Genomic DNA, 25856 nt, shown 5'->3' on the forward strand with positions numbered 1-25856 from the left:
TACCAACATCTATATACACCCTCTCAAAGCCATTCCACATGTAGCAGCTAAACTTGCCACAGGAGAAAAGAAACTAAACACAATCAGAACTTCTAAATTAAGCTCATTTGCTTCTCCTTGAACCCAGATTTACCTTTAGGATGCCTTGTACTACACACAAGCACTTCACCATAAATCACCCACCCACCCGAAGCAGGAACTACGAACCTTGGCGGGTCAAGGAGGCGAGGAATACAACAGGCAAATTCAAACCACTTAGAAATTGCTACCTCCGCACAAAAAAAGAAAAAATAATCAAAGACCAAAACACTCAACCTGTCATTCTTTTGTCAAATGTCAGCACTATAGCATAGTCTGCTGGATCACATGGGACTAAATCCTAACCTGCTCCATCAAAAAATATTTAAAGGCTTACCTTTTTATAATTCCTCTAATAGGCTAAATAGTTCTGTTTTTCCACTACATATTGCTGTTTGTGCAACACATGCAGGCTGAATTTCCTGTACTGTGATCTGTCAATCACGGTTACATATGTAGCTAGGTATATGCAATGCAAATATATTTAATAAATAATGATAGTAAATATCTAAGTGTATACCCTTAGGTGGCTCTATGCAAAGGCTGGTTTTGACACGCTGCTCGACTGATATCTGAGCGTCAAGACAAGCCCTCTGCTACCCATTTTACATTAGCAGAAATCTACATGCAAACACAAGTTGTGGCGTTCCAAGATCTAATTAGCTGAGAAAACTGACCATGACCCTCTCACATTGTCTGTCTGCTTCAATAACAATACTGTTCCCCAGATTTATACAAAGTGGTCTCTTGTAGTTGGTGACTCGAATAGGCAGGAGGAAATCAAATACTTAGTCCCAGAGAATGATCTATCAATCTTACATATAGGATTCATGTGCCATCTAACAAATGTGCTCAGTAGCACGGTCCAGGAACCCACTAACAAAATATGCAAACTACTTATAAACACCCCAACTTGGCACACTGCCCCAGTATAATGGGGCAAAACAAGTCTACAAGTCAGGCTCAGAAAGAGTTCCCGTTCATGCCTCTTAGGTTGATAAAACTGCCACTCATGCACTGAAAAGGCACACTAGAAAGAGGTTCACCGGGCATGACAAGCAGAAAGAATGCAACATGAGCTATAAACCCTTCTGTACATGAAAAGAAAAAAATATGCAACTCAGAAAATGGGTCACCCTAAACATCAAGGTATCAGCTACACACATCCCTAATTAACGCCATATTACCCAAAGGAGAAGGTTGAGAGAAACTTCAGTTAAAAATGTCAATGCTTTTTAGAGTGTTTGGACTCTTAGATTTGACTGTTGGCGTAAGCTGGGCACCACTAAATAGAGTTTGATCCTCTGTGTGCTGGCTAGAAGAACATGCCCTTTAATGCTCAGTTCAGTACTTTTGCTAGTAAAGTGGTTGGGCCTAAGGAAGGTCAGGTGGGTGGTACAGATCCATGTACATTAAGTTAATAACTACCATATTGAAGGACAAATGCCTTTCTGCTTGAGATCCACTAATCATGGAAATGCTAAGGTTACAGGATCCAACGAAGAAGTAATTCCAACGACTGGAATTTCAATTTGTTGCTATAAAATAGAAAATGGAAATCGTTCCCCAGACTTGTACACACAACCCGACAAATTTATTGGGTGTTCCAAGGGAGGAGGGCCTGTATCAATGCTTTTCAAATTAGTTCAAAAAGTAGAGTGCAAAAATGTTATCTTTTATTGCTCTGTTCAGATACTACTTTGTATACAGCATGTCAGCTGTTGTGGGCCTGAACACAGAAGATATGAAGAAAGAACAGACACAGAAGCCGACGTTAAATAAAAGCTCTAAGACAGTATTTAGAAAAACACACACGAATGTGAAATATTTAAATTACCACCTAAAATGCCTTTAAATCCATATGAGAGGAAAGGCATATGTAACCTCGTACAAGCAGCTACCTTTAGCCAGAAGGGCAAACGGTGTTCTTCTCGCTCCACTGGAGGCTTGGCATCAGCAGGGTCCACGTCTTCACAACACCTGAAAAGCACTGGCAGCCGCTTGGTTTTCTTGTAATACTGCATGGAAGAGATTTCGTCAATGATTTATTTTTATTCAAATTTTTTTGTTTTTGAAGATACAAATAATAAACAAAGACAACACTAGGTATTCATTAATTTCTTAAAGACTGCAACAGCAATATTGCTGCCCGTCTTGTTGATGCCTGCAAATGTGCTCATTTTGTTCAATTTATTTATTTTCCGCTTTATCCTAAGTGCGTAGCAAGTATTTAAAAATGTGTCACATGTTAAAGTCAAGTATAGAAATGAAAACACAAAACATCCTGTAGCATAATTTCTTAATCTTAATAAACTTTATCTAAAATGTTCTGTCTCATGTCATTCACAATGCCTACGTGAAATACATTTTCCCATTTACAATTTTATCCCTTGTGTTTAGTGTCCACTGGACTACACTACTGTTAATAACCTGATCAAAATCAGATTATTGAGTACTATAACAATAGAAGGAAGCAAAGATTGTTATCTATTGTTGTGGGGTCTGCCTGTTAGTGCAGATTTCTACAGTCTCGTCCTCACAGGAAAATAAACACCCATGGTGACAAGCACCTCGCACAATGAGGGAGATTAAATGTGAAGGAGGGAGGTGTGTGTCAGAATCCTTGTTTTTTAAAATATATTTGAGCATGGTGAAGAACTGCAGAGAGAGGTGTTGGCGGGCGACAGCATAAGTTTCTTTTATTCTGCAGCAATGCTAAACAGACATAGGTAGAAGTTCAACATTTTGTGGTAGAAGGGAGAGATGGGGAGAGATGGGGAGAGACTGGTGGAGGTGGGTGCCAGGCTGCCATGTTTATTAGGGGACAGGGAGGTGCACTGATTTGGCCAAGTCAAATATGGCTCCACTGTGACTCCTCTACAGCAGGTGACGGCAGTGGGAGAGAAAATGGAGGGATCCTACATAAGGTAAAATTAAAACTGGAGAACTGTCAATAAGGGGGATGGCTTTTCACCTCTGTTTTCCGGAGTAACACCATAGACAAACGTTGTACATTCACTGTCACCAACAATCCCTTGGTTATCAGTGTATAATTGTATATGTTCTTTATGGATCCAGGTCCCAGTTACTATCCTGAAGAGGCTTTACAAAATTATGTTATCCGCTCTATTACATCACAATAGTGAACAAGATTGTTGTACATTATTGTAGCATAACAATGATCAATCCTGAAAGTGAAGTCTGCCTTACAACTTCACATTTACTTCAATGTTTAAAATACCACAATTTAAAAAAACCTATCCACAATGGTGGAAAAGCTTTGAACTAATGCTGCACATAAAATTTTAGAGGGTATTTGTTGACTAAATTAGGCACTCAAGGCCGTACTACACCTCTGCATCCAGCCGCTGCCATGCCGCCTGCTGTGACCTGTCGGTGAGGCCTCGACCTTTGCCCCATGCTCACCTTAAGGCCAGGAGACTGGTCCCGTAAGTCGTCGTACTGTACCTGTAAGCAAGACTTGTTCTTCCTCCATAGGATAACATTGCTGTGTCTGAAAAATGCACTAAATGTCAGCTTTTGAAACCTGAAAGTATTTTTCTTGCAAAACGTACTTACCTGATCGTATTGATTCTGGTGCCTAAATATATATAAAAACACTTATTTTAGTAAACTGGTGTAGATTTCATTGAGTCGTCTGTCTCATTTATTGACTGCGTGTTTTTGCATATGTCCAACACTCCTCTCTGATATGCCTCGGGCTGCTCGACCACACTGTCCCCTAAAGGAGCACCTTGGGATTGCGAGAGCAAGCCCCTGTCCAATGATAAGGAAACTCCTGGATCCTTTGAACAATTTATCTTATTTTGATATATCATATAAAGAGCCTGCTTCCTACAAAAAATATTCTCGGTCTATGTTACAGCTTGTATGCATACTTAGGTAGAGGGCTGTTCTGTACCCCTTTTGCCTGGGTTGAATCAATTCATTCCAATGCTTAACCAGTGTCTGTTCAGCGATAGAGGCACCTTAAAGGAGGACCATGTGTCAGAGTTATAAAAAGTAGCAGCTCTTTATTTTCTTTTTTTTTTTTTTAAATAAATAAAAGCGCAGCATGGGCACACAATTTTCACTTTGGTCAATATCATTATATCAAAAATTTGTAGCAGACAGGGAGAAATTTGTTTTGTCAAGGATCACACAAAGTGGTCCAGAGGTAAAGATTAGAATTCAAGGTCTGTATGTAGACAGGTGACAAACTTGAGAGTTCCAGACAGAATATCACATGCCTACATAACTGCCATGGAAGTTCAAGGATTAGACCTGAAGGGTTTGTCTTTCAGTAGAAGTAAACACCATATACTAAATGTAAATGGCCAGGAATGAAAAAAAAAAAAAAAAAACTTTATGTAAAATTCAAAACAAGGGTTACCAATGATTTTTCATTAAAGCCCAAACCTTGGGAAATATATCAGGCTTTACTATTACTTTGCATAAATGGGACAAAGTATAATCCGTATGAGGGATAATGGATGGGAAAACTGCTGGGACGACAAGCAATCATAGCCAAGATGGGAAGGGGAGTGTAAAGTTACAAACTAGACCTCTAACTGCAACTGTTGAGGGAGCTGTCTCTGCTATTAATATCAGGATGTATAATCACCCACTACTCGTGATCTAAATGAATGTACTTTGATACACAATATAACATACTTTTTGGACTTCTACTATTTTAAAGGACAGGCTTCTTTGAACACCACTAACGTCTTTAGTTTAGACTTCTTTCTATTTCAATGTTTTTTGCAGCTGCATGGTGTGGATGTGCAGAAACTGTAAACTTGGTAGAGATTACATCAATTTTTAGACAGAATAAAAAACGTATATTTTCTGTTTGTCCCTGCATTAGTAAAACTTAGAAATACACACATCCAATCATTTAAGAGCTAGGCTGTATTACAACAGATTCTGCAGGTAGGGAGTCTTTCATAGAATGGAAAAAATGCATAAGTGGATGTACAATAAAATGTATGTACTTGGCTATGTCATTTTTCTTTAAATTACGTACTTTAGTACATTTTTGATGCATTACTTACTACAGGAATCAGTAATTGCATTTTTGGTTAATGTAAACAATGACTCTATTTGTTCATTTTAATTGCATTATATATTTTTTGCTGATGAGAAATGTTCATATTTTGAATAAATACAATAAAAGGGTACTACCAAGTAGTAGCCCATTTTACTTCCGTTTAAACAGCAAAACTCTGCTCGAGAATTTTTGGTTCCAAGGCTCAAATGTTTTATTAGTGAGATCCACAGGGATGTTGTAAACTTACAACACAAAATTGTGCTTACAGGCTCTACTGTCATAAAGATGTTGGTACCTGGATGAAGCATGGATGATGAAATACAGTGACTCAAAAAAGCTGTCTGTGCAAGGAATTCTGGAAAAAAGAGAAGCCACATTTTGAAAACCGATAACCTATGAACAGGCTTGAACTGCGGCAAAGCACATATGCAATGGATCTTATACCTTGCTGCGTTGAGCACTCTTCGGTCTAACTACTTCCACTAAGGGGTTGGTTATTTGATTGAGACAGTGTGGGAACATGTCGTTCCCCCCCCTCCAATGCTAGCACAAGGAATATACAAATCACACTTAAGAGAGGCCTAATTCTTACGACCATTTCATCAATGGGAATCGTAAGGGCTCTGATGAATTTCACCAAGAGTGGGAAGACTTGCTTTTTCCACTCTTATGTCTATCACTAACTATTAGAAAATCCTCAGAGAAGCACATGCTATCTCAAGAATCCGATTTGTGTAGATATCTGGGCAAAGCTACTTTTTTCATTTGCTCTGCCGTTGAGTATCCTGCACAACGACAACATATATTTAGAGCATGCATCTTCTATGGCGGCAAAAATATGTGACAATATAAATAGCACAGGACAGGCACTAAGTAGCACCTGCAGTGCCACAGTGGGCAGACAAGTGTAGTGACTGGACAGCAGATAGAACTTTCCTGGAGGCAAAAATCAGACCGGTAACTCTGAGGATTCTTATCAGAAGGATCTGCAACATCACCAAGTTCTAATTTCTAAGTGAAATCATGTAAGACTACTGCCAAACCTTTCCTCATTTTAGGCCTGCAAGGCAAACTGCCTCATAGTGCGAATAAGTATTCCTCACAAGTGAAAACAGAAATGACAGAGGAAACTGCCAGAGACTGTGTAAATGGTAAGGAAGCCTGGAAAACCGATCTTAAGGCATACAAGGCTTTCCAATCTTCACCATCCACACTCTGGAACCAAGTTTTGAAGTCCCCATAAAATTCAAGACAGTCTGATCCTGCAGAGTAGTATTCATCCTTGCCTCCCATCCCAAACTCACCCTGATGATGTTATCAGGAACCCTGTTGTAGCTGAGGTTTTTTATTCTCACGCTGACTTGCTGGGGCGTCTTTGTGACAACAAGGTACTTGCTAATCAACGATTTGGGCATCTCAGTCCCTTCAAAGTGCTTCAGGCCCAGAGCCAATAAACTGTTAAAAAACAAAAATACTTAGTCAGAACAAGTGTGATTTCCTCAGAGAGAGAGAGAGAGAAAAATAAATCATTTAAGAAACCAACCACAAAATCAGAAAAGGAGTGATAATCTCAATATTGATAAACTAAAGGAAGAGAGGCAACAAATTAAACCCACAACATGAACCGAGGACAGTAAATTAACCAAAAGAGAACTGAAACATAAGAAGCATGTTAATAAGTTCACAATATCCGAACAGGATCTTTCTAAATATTGTCTATATAAAGAACTACAATAGCACCACTTGCTAGGAAAATACATGTAAAAATACAGTATATAAATAAAAATGGCAAGCACTGTAGGTGGTTTCTGAGGGAGGTTTTTGATGCAAATAGGTTGACAGATGGTCAGAGATACAGAGCAGGAACTTCATGAAAAGCAGTACCAAATGCTTTACAAAGAGCAATGTGATTGGAGTGAAAGTCGTTGACACACAAAGCAGGGCAGGAGACAGAAGAATGTGTGTGCAAAAACAAACAATACAATGAGGGTTGAGATAAGGAATTTAACACAAGGAAAAGAAACAAAGGAACTGGGAATTCCGCAGTGGAATCAGCATGAGCAGCATGGAATGCTCAGCAGGACTTTATCGGGCAGAAGAAAAAAAAAATTCACAGGGATTGTAGTAGAAACTAGCAACAAGAGACGGCAGAATAAAGGAGGAAGTCTGCAGGAGTAGCAAGGGAAGAGGTGAATGAGCAACTTGGAGTGCACAGCAGAACGAAGAGGGGGTGGCAGAAAAAGCAAGAGACGTCAGCAGAAGGAATAGCAACAGAGGATAGTAGAAAAATCAAGGGGGCAAATGCAGCTGGAGGATCGGAAAGAGAGGAGAAGGGCGGAGACAGCCTCAGTGGGTCAAAAGTGTTGGGGGGCAGAAATAGCCAGAAAAGGGGCACAAAAAGCCAGAGAGGGGCAAAAGGGTGGAAGATTGAGCCAGAGGGTTGCAGAAGAAGCAGGAAAGGGGCAGGAGGCACCAGAAGCAGGGGCAAATGAGCCATTGGTGGTGGAGAATAAGCCAAAAGAGGTGGAGAATAAGCCAGAAGAGGTGGAGAAATTGACAGAGTAGGAGCCTGAAGTGGAGGGTAGCGACAGAAAGAGGTCCGTTGTAGATAGGTGGCAGATGGGAAAAGAGGAGGCAAAGGGAGAAAAAATGGTGTATAGGGAGACAAAAGGAGTAAGAGGGATGAGAGAGGGGATCAGAGGCAGAAAAGAGAAAAAGGTGGAGAAAAGGGAAGCAAAGAAGTAAAAAGAGGCAGAAGGGAAAAAAGTGACAGGGCTTCAAAAAGGAGGACCAGGAAAAGGCACGGAAAGGAGGATCCTGACAATGCACCAAAACAGAGAACTGTGAGAAGGTTTAAAAAAAAAAAAAAAGATAACAAAAGAAGGAAAGGCACAAGTAAGGGGTAGAAAGAAAATGAATCATGTGGAAAGATAGTAAAAGCTACCCTGGACGACAAGGAGGCTGCACAAGAAGTAGCGTACTATATAAAGATCAGTAAGTGAAGGAAGGAAAACTCCGAAAAAAAGTGGAGGGGTGTGGATAGTTTAAGGAAGAGGCAAAAGAAAAAAAAAAAAAAAAAAGAGAAAACATGTGGGAAGATTCCTTTATTACAGAGAATGAAGGAAAACGTGCAGAACATTGAAGTACAGGGCAAGAAACAGGCAGACACCAAGAACAGGCAGAGCACCTGGAGGAAGCAGAAGAGTGAAATACCATGACAAGGTAAAAAGGAGAAGGACTAGGTAAAGGGTGCAGTGCCAAGAAAGCAGAAGAGATGCAGAGCGGGAGAAAGGGGCAGAGGAATGGATTACCTGGAGGAAGCAGAGGAAACAGCACCAAGGGGAGTTACAGTGGTGTGAAGCAGGAACAGGCAAGGAGAAGTGGCCCCACGAGGAGGAAGCAGCACTCTTAAACCAACAAAGGCTGACTACATAGCCTAACGTTATGTCCAGAATCGCACATATTCAGACTCCTTACTTGAAGATTACATTGGCCATCTGAAGGCAAATGCCATTACTAGAGGATGAATGTCAGGGCCCCAAGATTATAAGGCTGCATACTCTGCGCAACTGCTTGACTGCAGACATTTAAATATGAAATGTCTACAACAATGAGCCTTTAGGCTCTGCATTATGGAAAGCATGTACTTTCGACCTGGCTGTGGACCACAGACCAAAAACTCCTAGGTGAACCAACATCTGTTAAGAGAGTGAGTCAACGAGGACATGACAACGTATCCTCTTGTCCCAACCCAATCTGTGCTTTTGATATTCAACTCCATACAATGAACACACAATCATACTCTGCTTTAGCAAAGGGTTGTTGCTTTTTATTCCCTTACTCCGAACACCTACTTGTCCTCTGCCTTGGTGTACACAGGTTTGTCGTTTGGCTTCTGTGTCCTCATGGAGCAGATGGGGAGCAACTCAGGATACATGAACAACTTTCTAGTTGCCATCATCCAGGCCAACTGCTTCGGAAGGCAGACAACATCGTTGACTACAAAGGAAGGCGTGTAAATACAATAAGCAGTACATCACAGAAAGCAGAATATCAAACAGAAACAAAAAATTGATAATCTTCCACACATATCCAAACACAAAATACAGGGCAAGAGGTGTGAGTGCAAGAGAGGGTTAAAACGAGTAAAAAGACAAGATGAAATGTATAGTAAGCGAGTGATAAATGGAATAGAATGGACTATAAGTTAAAGATAAAGCAATGAGAGCACTTACGACAGGGCAAATAAGGTAAAATATAATCCAGTGACAGGACTTTTTGAATATATTTCTACAGGCATACAGGCAACAGCTTTCCCTATGTAAAATAAGCCCAGTCCTCATATCTGGGGTTCACTGCTATCAATTCTGGGACATGTATGAAGGGTAAATGTTCTGTGCAACATGTGTGGTTTATGGGTAGACAGGTGAATGGTGGAGTCCACTGGAAGGCCAGTTGTATCTGCTGCACAAAATGGTGGCCTTGTTTGTGTTCTCTTCATTTTCATCCATCTTGTCCCCTTCATGAACGACCAAACGTGTGGGGTGGGAGAGGTTTCCAGCTATTCTCTTTGTCCAGTGTAGCTTCCCCTTCCCTAGGTTCATCTAGGCTATCACCCATTTTCTTTGTTGTGGCACTCTCACATGGAAATGTCAAAGGATGCAAGCTTCATTCTAATGCTAATACTTGTCAATCCATGGAATGCCTGGACTTGCCTGAAGGTGCCCTCTGTCCGCAGATATTCACAAAAATGTTAAATACATATAGGAAAACATAGAACAGGTGACAGCGTGAATTACCCCATCTGACATTTCTTCTCTCAGAATACAAGACCCACATCTACTGAATTGAAGAGCTTCATCCATGTGCCTGTCTCTCACCCAGCTGTAAATTTTGCAATGCTTGGATGGACAATTAGAAAATAGATCTTTTAGAGACTTTGGGGGTCATTCCGACCCCGGCGGGCGGCAGGCACCGCCCGCCGGGCGGAGACCGCCAGAAGACCGCACCGCGGTCAAATGACCGCGGCGGTCATTCTGACTTTCCCGCTGGGCGGGCGGGCGACCCCCAAAGGGCCGCCCACCCAGCGGGAAAGCCCCAGCAACGATGAAGCCGGCTCCGGAGTTGCTGGTGTGCGACAGGTGCAGTGGCACCCGTCGCGATTTTCAGTGTCTGCTAGGCAGACACTGAAAATCATTATGGGGCCCCTGGGGGCCCCTGCACTGCCCATGCCACAGGCATGGGCATTGCAGGGGCCCCCTCACAGGCCCCGTTCCCGCCATCCTGTTCCTGGCGGTTTTTACCGCCTGGACCAGGATGGCGGGAAGGGGGGGTCGGAATCCCCATGCCGGTGCTGCGAGCAGCGCCGCCATGGAGGATTCTTTGGGGCAGGGGTAAACCGGCGGGAAACAGCCGGTTGCCCTTTTCTGACCGCAGCTTTACCGCCGCGGTCAGAATTGCCCATGAAGCACCGCCAGCCTGTTGGCGGTGCTTCCGCGGCACTCTGCCCTGGCGGTTTTCAACCGCCAGGGTCAGAATGACCGCCTTTATCCTTGAAAATGTAGTGCTCACCTTGTACCTGCAATTATTAAAGTCAAAACACAAATGATAGGAACAAAAACCTGTTAAAATCCCAAAAGGTAGACCAAATGAATGTCTCCTGCGCTAAGGTTAAAAACATTTGTCGGCTAGCAATGGTGTTGACCATTTCTCTCACAACGGAGTCAACAAGTTTCAGGCTCCAAACAGAAGGCCACAATCAGGGTATGTGGATTTCATCAGAGGGATGGGGGGCAGATGGGGGGGGGGGGTGGGGGGGGGGGGGATGTGCAGAATGAAGAAAAATTTATAGAAAATGGTGTTCTACTACAACAGATTATTTTGCCTGAAGTCAGGGTCACATTAGGAAGGTGCTACTGCAAGTGATGACCTAGAACAAGCAGAATGCCTGCAGCAGAATGCTGTCAAAATCTGGCTGGAAATACGGACATGATGCACCTCACAAGATCTGAAAATTCTGCAAACCCGAGTGTGGCTGGCCATCTGGATGGCACTGGCTTCCAGTCGCATTTTCCACCAGTGGTTTAAGCTCTAAATCCTTGTGCCACTACTCCATTTTGTTCTTTGTTATCTAGGCAACAAAGCGGCCTGAACACCAGTATAGGAGAGAACACAAAAGACGAGAGATAGAATCCCTCCTGAAATGCTGCCAGTCTTCCAAACAGGTCTTGAAACAGAGAGATCACACTTCTGCCGTGACCTGTGGAGAAGGGAGTTACCTGCATGCACAAGTGCTGGATTATACCTGCCAGGAGAAAGAGAGCCCAGCAGAAAGAAGTGCCTGCTGTACAACTGGCCTGGAGGAGGACATTACTGAAAGCATCATCAGAATGTTGGAGATGCAGCAACTCCTCCTGTTGCGAGCAGCGACTACAAGCTGTAAGCATCCAATGCAGACAGGGTGCCTATATGCTTACCTTCATCAGCCCTAGAGAAACCACAAAGGAGCTAGTCTTCACACCTCCAGAATGGAGTCTAGCTCTGCTGGCTGTCGAGTCATCCTAGTTCCAGAACCATTTTAACCATCTTTCTCGTCTTTACAGTTCCCAGATATGTCTAGCAAAAATAGACGTTAATACCTAATCTTAAAAGAACAAGACTAAGCTGCACTAGTGACTCTTATGATGTCCCTAGTATTATGGGTGCACCAACCCTGCATTTTAACATGCAAGCCATGACAAAATGCACCCAGAAACTCTCCTAATGAGTAGTACGGCACAAACTAGATGCCTGTAACCAGACAGGCCATTAGTACACCACCAGAGACAATCCCATCGCATCAAAGTCTTGTTTTTAGTGGGGGTTCCTACTTGTTTGGGGAGATGTTTTTTTGGCAAATACATTTTTGGTAGTGGAATGTTTTGTTCTGACCAAAGCCTTAGCTCTGGACCTCAGATGGGTTCAGAGTCTGCATCTATACCTCTTGCCCATCTTTAGAACCCCTTTGCAAGAGTTTTGCTGCCACATCAAATACTACTGTGCCTCCAAAGATCCCGAGTGGACTTGAGCCAAACCCCATAAAATAGCACTGACAGTTACACAATGCTACCAGAAATATAGAGGTTAGTGATAAAACAGTGAGATCATACCTCAAACCCTAAAATGAGTTAACCTTCTGTTTTTGTGTGTTTATCTTATTTTCAACTGAACTGCTTACTTACCAGTCCTTTTCTCCTTACATTAAATGTTTGACTGTGAGCTTCATGAGTTAAAATCCACTATTCGTGTTGAGTGACTTGCTGGTAAATAGCTCGCCCCAGATTATTTAATATTGTCTGCAGCCATTTACACATATCTACATATTTACAAATCTGCCACATAATCTGCAGATTTTACCTAAGACAACAGTTTCTAGCTCAAATGGTTCAAATGTTACTAAAAAGGAAGCAACACATGTTGCCGCACATTGGAAGGCACTTTGCAAAGCTGGACTGGTCACCTTTCTTTTTCTTATTGCTTTATTTGGGTATTAAATTGGTACTGCCAGGATGCACAACTAATGTCCACACAGTGTTACCAGGTGTAAAAAATGACAAAATAATGAAGTAATACTATTACAAAATGTGCTGCGTGATTTGCCTTTTATTGCTGCATAATTTATTCAACCCTGCTGCATAATTTGGCCCTCTTCTGCAGCATAATTCCAGTGGCTCTGCCTATATGTCTAATTTTGATGGCAGAGGCCCAAGTAGCAAGTGCTTCATTGGCAACTCAGCTCGTTTTACTCTACTTGCAAATTTGTCGCCTGGTTTTGTCTCTGTCATCACCACTCGCCTTTTGCAGGCCTCGTTTCTACACTGCGGGTCACTCAGAGCTGAACAGAGCCCGGTCTCTGCACCTTCAGTTCTAGAAGTCTCTCAGCTGTGACTGTCACCATCCTATTCTGACTGTATCTCTCTGTGTTGCTTCCTCCCTTCTTCTGCGGTGTTCGGAGTCGCAGTTCTATTCCCACAGGCAACACATAGCTTTACAGTTTCCTCCTCTTTTGAGAACTTCTTGGAGTTTTGGTTTTCTTTCTGCTCTCTGCTTCTCCTCCTCTATCTTGTGCTGCTTCGCTCCCTTCAGGAGACATGCATTTCGCTTTTGTTTTTTACTTTGCCATTTTTTTTTTCATTTCTTTGGAGCACAGGGTCGAACTCTTTCTGCTCCTCAGATTATCCTCCATGGAATATTCACTGGTTTGTCTTCCTATTATGGATCATTTCGGTCTTGAAGTGATACAGCTCTATAGTTTTGCTCCTCTGTTTCCTACATCTTGGCTTTCCCCTTCTAATCCTATTTCTATTTCTAAAGTAAAGAATGGTAATTGATTTTAATTGTTATGTATTTTATCACTCTTAATCTCAGTTTCTTACGTCTTCCACCTCCTACAGTAACTGTCTACTGTTCATCCTTGCTATGCTCAGAGAGTCAAGTGCCCAAAAGGAGTATCTTGGTTACCCACTGAGCGTGCATTAGAATTGTGGCAATAGGACAATAGGGGTAAACTATAATATAATATCAACAAAGGTGACCAGTAACCATGGACTAACTCAGCTAAGAAAAGACCTCACAGTATGTTTATCATGGGCAGCTATCCTAACTAATCTGACTGATTGCTTGGAGAGGGTTGGAAGCATAATACTGCTCTGAGGTGAAGTGTGAAATATGTGTTGATAGTTCAAGTCCCCACCCCACAGGTCAGAGCGCAGATTCCCAATGCTTGATGCACATGCCTTGTGCAAAACTGTTCTCTGCACAAAGGTTTCATAAGTGTGAACAAAAAGTTTAGAAAAAGAGTATCCACCTATAACAAGCTATTTCTATACTGTGCAGATTGATCTTTAACTCACCACATTTTAGGGTTCCATTTTTGGTCAAGCTGCGAGTCTGTTCTGTGCATGAACTCCAATCTTGAGGTACCACCGTGTGAAAATCCAAAACAAGCTGCAAAGCGTCTTTCAGATTGCAGCTCTGAAACGCAGTCTGGAAATCAGGGTTGAACGGTCGCCTAAGAAGCAGTGAGTTTGTAGCAAAGGATGACAACTCAATCTGGGGAACAGGGAAAAAACATATTTGGTGGCATGAGGCAACACAAACATTCCAATTGCAGAACTCAATGTGTTTGTACCAGGGAGCAAGTTAAGTGTCAAAGTCATTCAAAGACTTAACCAATGTTAGTACACCAAGGAACAGAAAACAAAAATGGTTAACACAAATGTAATGTTCCGTGTCAGTGACAAATGTTTTCCCTGGCTATTTTGTGGCACTAATTGGACTTGAAATCATGGCTTTGGTAAGATCACTGAAGGCTCTACTGATTTTACATTGTCCTCACCCTCAACAAACCCAACAAGGTGCCAGAAATGCAAGGGACTCACCCACCCTCACTCAAAATAATGATTTATTTGTGAAGGCTGAAATGATATTGAACCCTTCTCCAACGCTTTTGACCCAGGGACATGCAGGGGGCTCAAAAACTAAACTATCCAACTGCAGGAAAGTGCCCCTTTTTGACAAGGCAATCCCCACTTTTAGCTTGGTAACTGATGCAATTTTGACTAAAAGTGCACTGGGTTCCTTCGAATCAGGTCCCCAGTGCCAGCTCTCTTTCCCTAAAACTGTGCAATTGTTCACCAACTGACAATACCTTTGGCCCCCTGTAAGTCCCTAGTAATAGGTACCCCGATACCTACAGCATGGGTACCAAAGAGGGTCACCATGGGCTGCGGCATGTGTTGTGCCACCCACAGGGACCCCTCACCTAGCACAGGCAGACTGTCATTGCAGGCTGCATGTCTTGGTGCAAGTGAAAACAAAACATTGCACACAGCCTGTATGCCATGCCCTCTAACACTGCATGCATGATATCTAAGTCACCCCTTAATCAGGCCTTACAGCCCTAAAGCAGGGCACACTATAGTACATGTAGAGACATATATGCGAGATCAGATATGCCCAGGCTATGCGTTTGTTGTTTCTTAGACTTTGGGGGTTATTCCAACTTTGGAGGAGTGTTAATCCGTCCCAAAAGTGACGGATATACCACCAGCCGTATTACGAGTTCCATAGGATATAATGGACTTGTAATACGGCTGGTGGTAAATCCGTCACTTTTCCGTCACTTTTGGGACGGATTAACACCTCCTCCAAAGTTGGAATAACCCCCATAGTGAGTGAACAGGGAAGCCATTCTAAGTACATTTGCTGGACACTGGTCGATACAAGTTTCCCAGCTACGCGATGGCACCAATGAAAATAGGGATGTTTGTTACCAAATATCTCGTACTAATAACCCTCAATGATTCCAGTGATGGATTTATTAATACGTGCACTCAGAGGGCACCTTAGAGATACCCCCTGAAAACTGCCCAACTACCAGTGTGCAGCCTGACTAGTTTTAGCCAGACTTCAACCACCAGACCTGCTTCTGACCCCCAAGGGTGAGAGCCTTTGCTCTCGGGCAGTCAGGAACAAAGCCTGCTCTGGGAGAGGTGTTTACACATCCTACCCAACAGGATGACCTGCAAATCTGCATTCCAAGGTAGGGGGCTTCAAAGAAGCCCATCGACCTTTGTGTGCAGATTTGGCTTTGCTCAAAGGAGAGATGCCGACGCACCTGCCCCAGGGCCCATTTGGCACCAGGCCAGGTGGAAAATTAAGTATTCAGGGATGTGTTTCCATCCCTCAGGTCAGTCTCACCCCCAAGGTGAACTGCCTGATGTGGACACAACTTTTAGAAATCTGCCATCTTGGTGATGGCAGAATTAGGAACTCTGGGACAGGGTTATGCCCACTTTCCACAGGAAGTGGTCATATAGAGGATGTAGTGACCCCAGGGTTAAGTAGCTCATTCGCTGCTACACTACACTCCCCTTTACACTCTGTAGGAAGTTGGCTCAGTATGCACTATTTCAAAGTAAGGAATAGTATGCACAGAGTCCAAGGGTTCCCCTTAGAGGTAGGATAGTGGCAAAAAGAGATAATACTAATGCTCTATTTTGTGGTAGTGTGGTCGAGCAGTAGGCTTATCAAAGGAGTAGTGTTAAGCATTTGTTGTACACACACAGGCAATAAATGAGGAACACACACTCAGAGACAATTCCAGGCCAATAGGTTTTTTGTATAGAAAAATATATTTTCTTAGTTTATTTTAAGAACCACAGGTTCAAGATTTACATGTAATACTTTAAATCAAAGGTATTGCCGGTAGGTACTTTAGGAACTTTGAATTAGCAAAATAGCATATACACTTTTCACATAAATCACATATAGCTATTTTAGAACTAGACACTTAGTGCAATTTTCAACAGTTCCTGGGGGGAGTAAGTGTTAGTTAGTTTTTGCAGGTAAGTGAACCACCTACGGGGTTCAAGTTTGGGTCAAAGGTAGCCCACCGTTGGGGGTTCAGAGCAACCCCAAAGTTACCACACCAGCAGTTCAGGGCCGGTCAGATGCAGAGGTCAAAGTGGTGCCCAAAACGCATAGGCTTCAATGGAGAAGGGGTGCCCCGGTTCCAGTCTGCCAGCAGGTAAGTACCCGCGTCTTCGGAGGGCAGACCAGGGGGGTTTTGTAGGGCACCGGGGGGGACACAAGTCAGCACAGAAAGTACACCATCAGCAGCACGGGGGTGGCCGGGTGCAGTGTGCAAACACGCGTCGGGTTTTCAATAGGTTTCAATGGGAGACCAAGGGGTCTCTTCAGCGATGCAGGCAGGCAAGGAGGGGGGGGGGGGGCTCCTCTGGGTAGCCACCACCTGGGCAAGGGAGAGGGCCTCCTGGGGGTCACTCCTGCACTGGAGTTCCGATCCTTCAGGTCCTGGGGGCTGCGGGTGCAGAGTCTTTACCAGGTGTCGTGATCTGGGAGACAGGGAGACGCGGTCAGGGGGAGCCTCGGGATTCCCTCTGCAGGTGTCGCTGTGGGGGGTCAGGGGGGACAACTCTGGCTACTCACGGTCTTGCAGTCGCCGGGGGATCCTCCCTGAAGCGTTGTTTCTCCACAAGTCGAGTCGGGGCTTCGGGTGCAGTGTAGCAAGTCCCACGCTTCCGGCAGGAAATGCAGTTGTTTGAAAGTTGCTCCTTTTGAAACAAAATTGCAGTCTTGGGTGAACAGAGCCGCTGTCCTCTGGAATTTCTTGGTCCTTCTAGAGCAGGGCAGTCCTCTGAGGATTCAGAGGTCGCTGGTCCCTGAGGAGAGCGTCGCTGGAGCAGTGTCTTTAGAAGGGGGGAGACAGGCCGGTAGAGCTGGGGCCAAAGCAGTTGGTGTCTCCGTCTTCTCTGCAGGGTTTTTCAGCTTAGCAGTCCTCTTCTTCTTAGGTTGCAGGAATCTGAGTTCCTAGGTTCAGGGGAGCCCCTAAATAAAGAATTTAGGGGTGTGTTTAGGTCTGGGAGGGCAGTAGCCAATGGCTACTAGCCCTGAGGGTGGCTACACCCTCTTTGTGCCTCCTCCCAAGGGGAGGGGGTCACATTCCTATCCCTATTGGGGGAATCCTCCATCTGCAAGATGGAGGATTTCTAAAAGTCAGAGTCACCTCAGCTCAGGTTGCCTTAGGGGCTGTCCTGACTGGCCAGTGACGACTCCTTGTTTTTCTCATTATCTCCTCCGGCCTTGCCGCAAAAAGTGGGGCCGTGGCCGGAGGGGGCGGGCAACTCCACTAGCTGGAGTGCCCTGTGGTGCTGTAACAAAGGGGGTGAGCCTTTGAGGCTCACTGCCAGGTGTTACAGTTCCTGCAGGGGGAGGTGTGAAGCACCTCCACCCAGTACAGGCTTTGTTACTAGCCACAGAGTGACAAAGGCACTCTCCCCATGTGGCCAGCCACATGTCTCGAGTGTGGCAGGCTGCTAAAACCAGTCAGCCTACACGGGTAGTTGGTTAAGGTTTCAGGGGGCACCTCTAAGGTGCCCTCTGGGGTGTATGTTACAATAAAATGTACACTGGCATCAGTGTGCATTTATTGTGCTGAGAAGTTTGATACCAAACTTCCCAGTTTTCAGTGTAGCCATTATGGTGCTGTGGAGTTCGTGTTTGACAGACTCCCAGACCATATACTCTTATGGCTACCCTGCACTTACAATGTCTAAGGTTTTGCTTAGACACTGTAGAGTCACAGTGCTCATGCACTGGTGCCCTCACCTATGTTATAGTGCACCCTGCCTTAGGGCTGTAAGGACTGCTAGAGGGGTGACTTATCTATACTGCATAGGCAGTGTGAGGTTGGCATGGCACCCTGAGGGGAGTGCCATGTCGACTTACTCGTTTTGTCCTCACCAGCACACACAAGCTGGCAAGCAGTGTGTCTGTGCTGAGTGAGGGGTCCCCAGGGTGGCATAAGACATGCTGCATCCCTTAGAGACCTTCCCTGGCATCAGGGCCCTTGGTACCAGTTACAAGGGACTTACCTGGATGCCAGGGTGTGCCAATTGTGAAAACAAAAGTACAGGTTAGGGAAAGAACACTGGTGCTGGGGCCTGGTTAGCAGGCCTCAGCACACTTTCAAATCAAAACTTAGCATCAGCAAAGGCAAAAAGTCAGGGGGTAACCATGCCAAGGAGGCATTTCCTTACACACTCCATAGATTGTGATGCTTCCCTGCATCTTGCAGACACCCCAAGAAAACTGTGAGGACTCCGGACCGCTGAAAACCCGACACTAGAAAGCAACTGCACCGTGCCACCTAGCCCAAGTTGAAGTGGACCAAAGGTGCCAGCGTGGTCCCCCAGCCCTCCAGAGACAAAGCCCACTTTGGACTTGCCCACTGTGGACTCATCGCCACCGCCACCAGTCTCTGCCCACATGCACCCTCAACCGCAAGTGCTCTGGTGGAGAAAACCTGATGCTTCAAGACACCTCTACACCTGTCGCCCATGGAGAAGAGGACACGAGGTGTCCCCATGTCCCCGGACATCCGAAGAGTGGAACCCACCCGTTGGTTCCCCCTAACTGGATCCCCAGCCCTTAACTGTAGCATCTGTTTGACTGGACCGTTCCCCATTGACTAACACTGGGCACCCGATGCCATACTACACCTTTGCACCAGGCTGCCCCAGTGCCACCTGGTGTGACCTGTTGGTATGGTCCGACCCTTGTACAATACTCACTTTAAGTCCAGGAGATTGGTCCCATAAATCACTGTACTGTATCTGTTTTGCCATCTTTGTTTTTCCTCCATAGGATAACATTATAACTTCCAGAAACTGCACTGTCAACTATTCAAAACTTGAAAGATTTTTCTGGCAAAACGTAATTACCTGAACCAACTGATTCTGGTGCTCACATGTATATACAGATACTTATTATTTTTGTAAATTGGTGTAGATCTCCTTCTTGAATCGTGTCTCTCATTTATTGCATGCGTATCTGCAGATGTCTCTCATGCCTCTCTGTTCAGACTAAGGCTGCTCCACAACTTTACCCCCCATAAAAAGAGGACCATGGGATTGCTAGAGCAAGCCCCTGTTCAGTAGTGATGGAATCATTTTGATATATCGCATAACGAGCCAGCTTCCTACATTTGATTCTACCGATCAGATCCTAGTATACAAGAATGTTATTGTTTGGAACTCTAGGAGGGTCTTTAACAGGTCAAAAATGTGTTTCTGCCCTATCCCTCTTGCTTTAATTTATGATCTTTTGCTTCAATTCTGGCACCATATGATCTGTATGCTATTCCAACCTCTACCATTCATGACCAATTATATACTCAGTAAATCGTCTCTGAGATTAAGGGGGGGTCCTGGCAATGCGAAAAGAGTTGCCACTGAGTCGGCCCCTTGGTTTACTAAGGATTGTAGACGGACCAAAGCTCAGCTGTTAACAGCTATAAAATCCCTTGGTCCTTCACTGATTCATTAAGCTAGACGCCATTATAATGAGGTATTAGCAGCTAGCAAAAAGCAGCGATGATCAAAACTGGCAGGATCTGTCAGAAACTTCCAAAAGGAAAGATACTTCTACCTTTTATAATTTCCAATGGCAGTCTGTATGCTCGTACCCTGGCTGTACACCACATTCAACAGCAAGTATGGGTCCAACATTCCTCTATGCTATAGTCTTAATCCTCCCTAGACCGGATCCCCAGTAGTAATGAGCAATGCACCCAGGATAATAGCAATCACACAGTGTCTGGATTAGTTTTTTCCCCTGGCTGACATTAAAAAAGAAATAGCGACTCTGAAGCCTGGGAAAGGTTCTGGTCTTGATCTTATTCCAGGTGACTTGTACGATTCAGAGATAGAGATTTAGGCCTTGTATATAAATATTCCATTATGGTAGGAGCTCCTCTTCCTGGCTCTTGAATGGGAGCTGTTATACCTACTTTAAGAAGGGTGCCAGATCTAACCCCGGCCTTATAGGTCTATCAGCTTAATCAACATCCCTTAAAAGGTGTTTTGCTTCCAAGTCTTAGCCAAACTTCAGAAGTGGGTTTTTGATGAATATGTTCTTTCTTCCTTCCAGGTTGGGTTTAGATCCAAGGTTGGAACAGTGGACCAAGTTTTCAGGTTCATGCTGGAAATATATTAAGATCCAGAAAAACCATCTTTATGTTGCCTTCATCGACCTGATGGCTGTTTTTGATCTGGTTCCTAGACTTCAAGAATCAACGTGGTCATGTATATGTATAATGTATTTGGTTGCAAGAGTTAGTATGCCTGTTGCATGCTGAACCAAGGAGGGTCATGCTGCTATATTCTAACTTTTTAAATTCGTGTATGTGTATGTATTCTGCATTTTTAGAACTTTAGTGAGGATCTTGTAATGATGTATTTTTCTGTTTCATACTGCTTTTATGGTCTTTGTGACTGAAATAAAGTACAACTGATTTGAAATTCTGACACAGGGTGCATTACACTTAAGATACTGGTAAAAGGTCCATTAACATGGACTTACAATTAGTGTATGAATATCAGTATCCTTGAAAATCAGTTGGTCAGAGTAGTATTCTTTCTAGTGGGTTCTATGAGGAGATTTGTACAGGATGTTAGAGGGCAGGTGCAGGTTGACGCATGAATCGCTTGGCAGTTTTGGGAGTTAAGTCTATCATTCTTGATCAGTTATTCCTCGTAGGAACAGTCCTGTTTAGATGGTGTTTACTGAGAATCTGCTGTCCAGCTGAAGGATGATGACTAACACAATCCTTATTAACCATACTTTGAGCACTGCACATATGTTCTCCAACATTTTAAAAATGCTGGGCAAATATAAGTGGGGTTGCTGCCCTCGGATATAAAAGTAATAATGTTGCACACCACAATGAGGAGAAAAGTAGAAGACACTTACTCTCTAAAACCCTTAATCTCTCAGCACTGCAGGCCTAAGTTTCGCCAGAAAAACCTTACTCAACACTATCTTCTTTTCTCCTCTGAGTGGATCTATTTATAGACAAACTAAGATGAGAGGAAGGAAAGACACTTTTCTGAAAAGGCTGAAAGATTACAAATACAGAAGCTTCTCCAACATGTTACAAGGAGTCCAACAAATAGGAAAATGCCAAGAATGTATAATGGAGAGGCATTGTACATTCTACATTAAAAGAACTAGACTCAAAATGCAGTCCACCATGGCTTGGCAAGCCGTGGCTTAAATAAAAAAGTGGAAAAAGCAAGCGAAAAATGGAAAAAAGTAATTTACAAGTACCAGTCCAATACAGTGTCTGCAGCAATAACACCCAAAAAAGGAATTAGAAAACAAGGTGACAAAACAATACTGTATGTGGCAGACGAAAGGGAGGAAGCCTGTAAAAAAGAAGTTAGGCTTGCCACCATACCCGAAAGCAACTCCAGCACACGGAGTTTGAGAAGCTGGGTAGCATGAGGAGAAGCAGAAGATTAAGCTGGTGCCCATAGGGATAGTATCAGCCCGTATCATGCAATCAAAGCTGCCCTGTACTTTTAATGTTTCAATTATGTTTGTATAATCTATGCACTTTGCCATCATTTTCTTCTGGCAATATTTCTGAGCGAAAATGCCATCTCTCAAACAAAAATAGCAAATTTGCAGATATTAATGAAAAAATATTTTAGAGACAAAACACTAATCAACAACTAATGTAAACAAGGTTAATTTCTACTTGACAAACACGTCAGAGGAAGATCAGTTTCAAGACTGTTTCCAAAATATTTTTTTTCATCACTAAGTTTAAGCAAACCGAAAGGCAGGCTGGTATAATTGGCTGTGTAAATGAACAATAGCCATGGTGACCTACTCTTAAATAGTTTAAGTGTTTCGTAACAGTAAGATGGAAAATGACGAATTTTTCAGCAATTATTCAGAGTGCAAGTATTGCTTTGAGGATTAGAACTGTGGGTGGGAAGAAGAGGGACAATTATTCAAAGACCAAAATAGAAGGTGAGCTAGACATGCCCCTATTCCACCAGCCCCAGCATACAAGAACCAGGATAAGGTCCACCTAATAATCACTGTGGTCTGTCCATGCCCACAGTTTATCATAAACAGCATCACAGAAATAATTTTCAGAATGGCTGAATGGGGAACCAATTTCCTGGCTAGGACTCATGAAGTACGGCATAACAATGTACCAATGTTTCTTTCAAATTGAAAATGCAGCTCACAGCAGAGCTCATCATTTGACATGAACGTGTGTCGGATCAAGCAATAAATAACACGCCAGACAACTAGACCTACTGGATAGTTTCAACTGATTCTAGCAGTTTCCATGCTAGGCGTTTTACTGTATTAGTTGCATCTTTAAGAGCAGTGTTTTGGGTATGTTCTTAAAGAGGAGTTACCTCTGGTAAGTGTATTTTTGAAGGATACATTACTTTTCAACTGCTTCCTTACCTTATGGCTATCTTGCTGCTGCCACAATGGGTGCAGAAACTTTTTCCTCAGCAGAAGCTCTGCAGCATTGCAAGGTGGGGTCATGCAGCCTCATGGTCTACTCCTCACATCGTAGATGTGATGCCTTTGGGGTATATATTATATCAAAACATGCATTGGCGTGCTTTTCTGGTACTTTTTCTGCCTACCTTTAAATATTGCAAAGAGTAGCCAATAGCATCATACAGGATGAACTACAGCAATGAATACAGCACACCAGCAAGTTACTTACCTCTGATAACGCTCTTTTGGTGGATACGATATCTAATAGCAGATTCCTCACCTTGTGAATATCCCCCAGGCACCAGACTGGTTTTCAGCAATTCCTGCATGTGTCAGTAGGTGGTGTTATGCAGGTCCAGGTCGCCTCCGTCTGAAGTGATGCTGTAGGCACATCCAACCGCCACCCCCTGCATGCATGATGAAGTCAGTTTCTTTCTGAACTCCATCAGCACCATCGGACACATAGCCATGGGTTGATCAAGTAGAGAGATTGAGAAAAGAAGCCATTTCACAGGATGAGGAAGTGAGAGGGTCGATGAGGAATCTGTGGTTCGATAAGGCATCCCCCATAAAAAGTGTTACCAAAGGTAAGTAACTTATTCTTCTGATGGATACTTCTAACCGCAGACTGATCACCTTGTGAACAGATACCAAAGCAATACTTCCCAATACGTCTGTGAAATGGCTTGGACTAAAAAGTCCTGAAAGCTCAAACAGTTGAAACATCCTTCCCACCGGACCTCGCTACCAAGACAGTAGTGCTTTGTGGACTTGTGAACTGACACCTATGTTGCAGCCTGACAGATGTTCAGGACAGAGAGTTTGCATGCTAAAACAGTGGTAGCAGCCTTGGACCTAATGAAATGAACTTTCAAGCCCTGTGGTGGACGCTTCCTGGCCAGTACGTAGCAGATTTTGATGCAGAGGACTATCCACCTTGAAATGGTTCTTTTCTGCACTGCTTTACACTTCTTTGATCCTGTGAACCCACCACACAGCTGATTGTCCACTCTATGGTCCTTGGTATGACTAAGCTCAAAGGTCTTTTGGGACTGAAAAGATGGAACCTTTCTTCCTCTTAAGGGATTAGGTGGAGGAAGCAAAGCTGGAAGGCTGTTGGACAGACAGATATGGAAAGATATTGGTAGGAATGCCTCCCTAGTCCTTAGCACCATATTGTCTAGAAAAAAGGTGGCATGTATTTGCTGGACCGACGGAGCTTGCAACTGACTCATGTGACAAGCTGATGCTATTGTTATGAGAAAGACTGTTTTCAGAGTCAGAAGACAGAGGACAGCTGTATATTGGCTCAAATAGGGTGCACTTACATCATGTGAGAACTAAATTAATGCCCCACTGTGGTATCACAAAAGGTTTTGGTTGAAAAATGTAGATTAGCCCTTTCAGAAAACGCATCACAACAGGCAATTTAAACAACAATGGTTGATCTAGTAAAGGCCGACAAGCCAGAGAACTAATATTTAACAGAGGTCACAGCAAGTCCTTGCTGAGTGAAAGATAATAAAAACAGCACCACAGACAACTGGCTTTCAACAGTTCTATCCGCCACGAGGTACACCAATCCACAAACTTCTCCAAACATCCAACATAAATGTTTTTTGGAAATGGACATCCGGCTGTTACAATGACATCCATTACGTTACAAAGGAGATTGAAAGCAGTCAACTGTGACCACTCAATCACCCTGCATGGAGGTGTACACTGTCCAGGCCCAGGTCTAAGACTCTGCCGAGCTGCAGTGACAGAAGAGCCTCCTGAAGTGGCAATCTGATCAGGGGAAATATGTTAATGACCAGAATATCTGAGTACCACACTCATCTGAGCCCAATCCAAAGCCACTAAGATAATGTGGGCCCGGTCTTACTTTATCTTCAGAACTTTGAGCAGGAGAGGTAGCGGCAGAAAAGCACACAGAAATTCCGAGTGCCACTCTAGGTGGAAAGAGTCTCCGAGGGAGGATAGTCTTGGGCACTCTAGGACAAAAAAAAACAAACTTTCAGATGGTGGAAAAAAGCTTGTGCCATAGTTCTTCTCATTGCTGGAAGATGCCGAGCCCTACCTCTGAGTGCATTTGCCAATGGTGGTCTTGTAAGTGACAACAGGCTGAGTTCGTTCAGCCTTGTGTTCAAATATCCTCCCAGTTGGTTACCAGAGAGCTGGTCTAGTGGCTCAGTAAGTTCCAGATTTGAAGAACCTCTTGGAACATGACCCTAGAACCCCCATTCACCCTGTCTGCTGCAATACAACATGGTGTTGCTTGCCAGAGCCTGAACCAGTCTCCCACTGATGGACAGTAGGAAACTCTTTAGTGCCCACCGATTCACCCTCAGCTTCAACAGATTAATGTGGATGGGTTATTTCCAGACCAGAGTCCTCTGCTCTCCACCTTTTCCGGATGGACTCCCCAACCCAGCAAGGATACAACTATGAAGACTGTCAACTCTGAGTGGGGTAGGAAAATGCGTCTGCCACCAGTCCACTTGCGGTCAACCAGTTGGCACTGCCGGACTTTCGCAGCTTCCTTCGAAACCTGGAAGGAAACAGACAGGAATCTTTGGTATTAAGTCCACAAAACTTCTGATTCCACTGCAGAGCCAACATATGCCATCTATCAGATTCCACGAGCAGGATGCAGGAGGTGAGCCAGCCATGAAGCTTCAGAGTCTGTTTCACAGAAAACCAGGTTAGAGATTGTGACACTGGTATTTTACCTGAAATGTCCTGCACTCATTAAGCTGGTGGAAAGGTTTGAAAGAGCACCATATTCTAGACCAGCTCTGGGGAACTGGAGCCTCCAGGAAAGAGTCCGCATGACTTCAGCACAGTGATC

The 25856-nt window shown here is 43.8% G+C and overlaps 1 protein-coding gene across 4 annotated transcripts in view; it reads right to left on the reverse strand.

Moving 5' to 3' along the window:
* The window catches only part of GON4L (gon-4 like), a 393663-nt gene that overhangs the window by 139087 nt on the left and 228720 nt on the right, over positions 1 to 25856 (reverse strand). For all 4 annotated transcript variants that reach the window (XM_069218468.1, XM_069218469.1, XM_069218466.1 and 1 more), the window contains 4 exons: positions 14020 to 14218; positions 8983 to 9127; positions 6433 to 6583; positions 1980 to 2096 (listed from right to left, as the gene is read on the reverse strand). In XM_069218468.1, coding sequence (XP_069074569.1) covers positions 1980 to 2096; positions 6433 to 6583; positions 8983 to 9127; positions 14020 to 14218 — 612 coding nt within the window. The remainder of the gene's footprint in view (positions 1 to 1979; positions 2097 to 6432; positions 6584 to 8982; positions 9128 to 14019; positions 14219 to 25856) is intronic.

This window comes from Pleurodeles waltl, chromosome 12 (genome assembly GCF_031143425.1).
Source record: "Pleurodeles waltl isolate 20211129_DDA chromosome 12, aPleWal1.hap1.20221129, whole genome shotgun sequence".
NCBI classification, from domain to species: domain Eukaryota; kingdom Metazoa; phylum Chordata; class Amphibia; order Caudata; family Salamandridae; genus Pleurodeles; species Pleurodeles waltl.